Below are 2274 nucleotides of genomic sequence, written 5' to 3' on the forward strand. Positions count from 1 at the left end.
GGGGACAGCAGGGGGGCAGGGAAGGGGCTGGTCGGCCTGGGGGTGTGGGGAGGAGGGGGGCTGGCGGGCAGGCGGGAGGTTGTCCAAGCTGCAAACACCCACACAGAAGGAGGACCGGCCAGACGGCAGGCCGGCCCTAAGGGTGGCAGGCCAGCGGGGAGGTGGCCACAGGGAGCCCCTGGCTGCCTCCTCCCACCCCCAGCCCCGTGGGGGATGCGGTGGGGACATCTAGGCAGAGCTTGCAGCCAGACACCAGGGAGGACTTCCAGCATTAGGGAGGAGGCCCGGTCTGCATGTGGGGAGGCGCGGGTGAACTTGGACGACCTCAAGGGGTGAGGAGTGAGAAGTGGGGGTGATGGTCCTGAGCAAGTTAGATACACAGACACACACCTTACACACTCACACAGATCCTCCCTCTGACACACTCACACACGTTCTCACACACCCACTGCCTCTTCCACACCCCCTTTCTCTAACACACATGGACACTTTCACACACACACACACACACACACACACACACACACACACTCTCTGCACCAGGCAGCTGCGAACTGGAAAGAATTCGGTAATGGGGCTGGTGAGTCAGGCCTGGCAGGGGCCGGGCCCGCCGTGAGCTCATCGCCTCCCCTGCCCCCCAACAACTCCTGTCAAGCCGGGGAGGGAGGAACCAGACAGGAGGCTGTGGGGGCAGGGGTCCGAGACAGGCTGGAAAAGGCATCAGACACCGAGCCGGGCACAGAGCGGTTTAGGGCTTTATTGACAAACCCAGCGTAAAAAACCAGACGGCTGGGAGGGACCCCCCACATGAGAGGCTTTCCAGATCGACCTGCCGGCCCCGCCCCATGCACACAGCCCTCCCCCTGCCGACCCTCCCCGCCCACCCCGCAGCCCCTCCCCTCCCATCAGGCGCAGACCCCACCTCATGCTCAAACCAGAAGCCCACCCCGCAGGACAGAGGCTCGGGACAGAGGGGCCTCTCGGGTTCCCGCCACTGTCAATGTGGCTGTGCACATTTCTTCCCGCTGAGCAGCCGGTGGGTTTGAACTGCCGACCTACAATGTCCTGCGAGTGCGCGGCCCAGTACCTAATCCAACGTGCCGCCTTATTTAGACTGTCCCCGCTGTTAAGCCTCACTCTGGGGGGGGCGCATACCTGAGCCCCCCAATCTCTCCCACACCTGTAGCACGGGGGAGGGGATTTCTCAGCGTGAGGCAACGGGTGGGGCGGGCTGACCTGGGGTGCCCCCTCCCTCAAAGAGTCCACTTGAGAGTTGAGGGCACTCGCCGCCCCTGCCCACAGGGCGTGCACGGGCAGTGCGGGCAAAGCCTGTCCCGCACCCAGCAGGTGCGTTCGGAGCCCTCCCCGGCGCGGCGGTCACAGGTCTTTGCTGAATTCACGCACCAGCACGTAGCCCATGCACCCCCAGCCCTCCTCGGCCTGGTACCCGCAGCCCTCCAGCATCCCCGCCACCCCCAAGGCTGCCACGGCCACGGGGACCACCAAGCGGGCCCGCGGCTCGCCCATGCCCCCTGCCCAGGCCCGCGCCCGCGCCTCCGCAAAGGCCAGCAGCCTCCTGCCCACCCCGCGCCGGCGGTGCCAGCGGGACACGGAGAGGCGGGTGACCCGCGCCCCATCCCCCGCATTGGTGCCTGGCTCCAAGGCCAGGACTCCGCACACGTCCCCAGAGCCGCGCACGGCCACCCATGGCCCCCCGAGGCCTCCGGGCGGAGGTAGCGAGCCCCACCGGGCCCTGAGGCCCAGCTTCACCGCGGCCACGGCCAGGAAGACAGGCAGCAGGAGAGCCAGCGCGAAGGAGGCCAGCACGAAGCGCAGGCCGCTGCTGACCGCGGCCAGGAGGAGCAGGGCGGGCGGGCGCGTCAGGGCGTGCAGCGCCACACGGTTTTCTGTGTCCTTCACACCGGCCTGTGGGCAGGAGCAGTCGGTCAGTGCGGGGGGCCTCCCCGGTGCACCGGGCCAGGGCCTGCGTGGGCACCAGGGACTAGCAGAGGCTCAGAAGCAAGAAGGGATCAAAGTATGATGGAGAAGGGGCAGTACGAGGACCGGCAGGGCCAGGGACCTATGTGCTGTGGTCACCAGTGACGGTTCTGGCCTGCGGGTGCACGGGAGTGAGGCCCAGGCAAGGGGGGAGAATGAATGAACCCAGCACCAATGAGTGAATGGATTAATCTGTGTGTGAGAGTGAAGAAACGTGTGGGTGCACGGGCGCGGGTGTGAATAACCGTGTGGGTGCACGGGCGCGGGTGTGAATAA

General features: G+C 66.6%; 1 protein-coding gene across 1 annotated transcript in view; it reads right to left on the bottom strand.

Moving 5' to 3' along the window:
* Nucleotides 1-1377: 1377 nt before the first annotated feature.
* Nucleotides 1378-2274, bottom strand: part of NAT14 (N-acetyltransferase 14 (GCN5-related, putative)) — a 3546-nt gene continuing 2649 nt past the window's right edge. The window contains exon 2 of the mRNA XM_006901823.1: nucleotides 1378-1926. Within this exon, the coding sequence (XP_006901885.1) occupies nucleotides 1378-1926 (549 nt within the window). The remainder of the gene's footprint in view (nucleotides 1927-2274) is intronic.

Source organism: Elephantulus edwardii, unplaced genomic scaffold (assembly GCF_000299155.1).
Source record: "Elephantulus edwardii isolate Elephantulus edwardi_28Jun2011 unplaced genomic scaffold, EleEdw1.0 scaffold00348, whole genome shotgun sequence".
In the NCBI taxonomy this organism is placed as follows: Eukaryota; Metazoa; Chordata; class Mammalia; order Macroscelidea; family Macroscelididae; genus Elephantulus; species Elephantulus edwardii.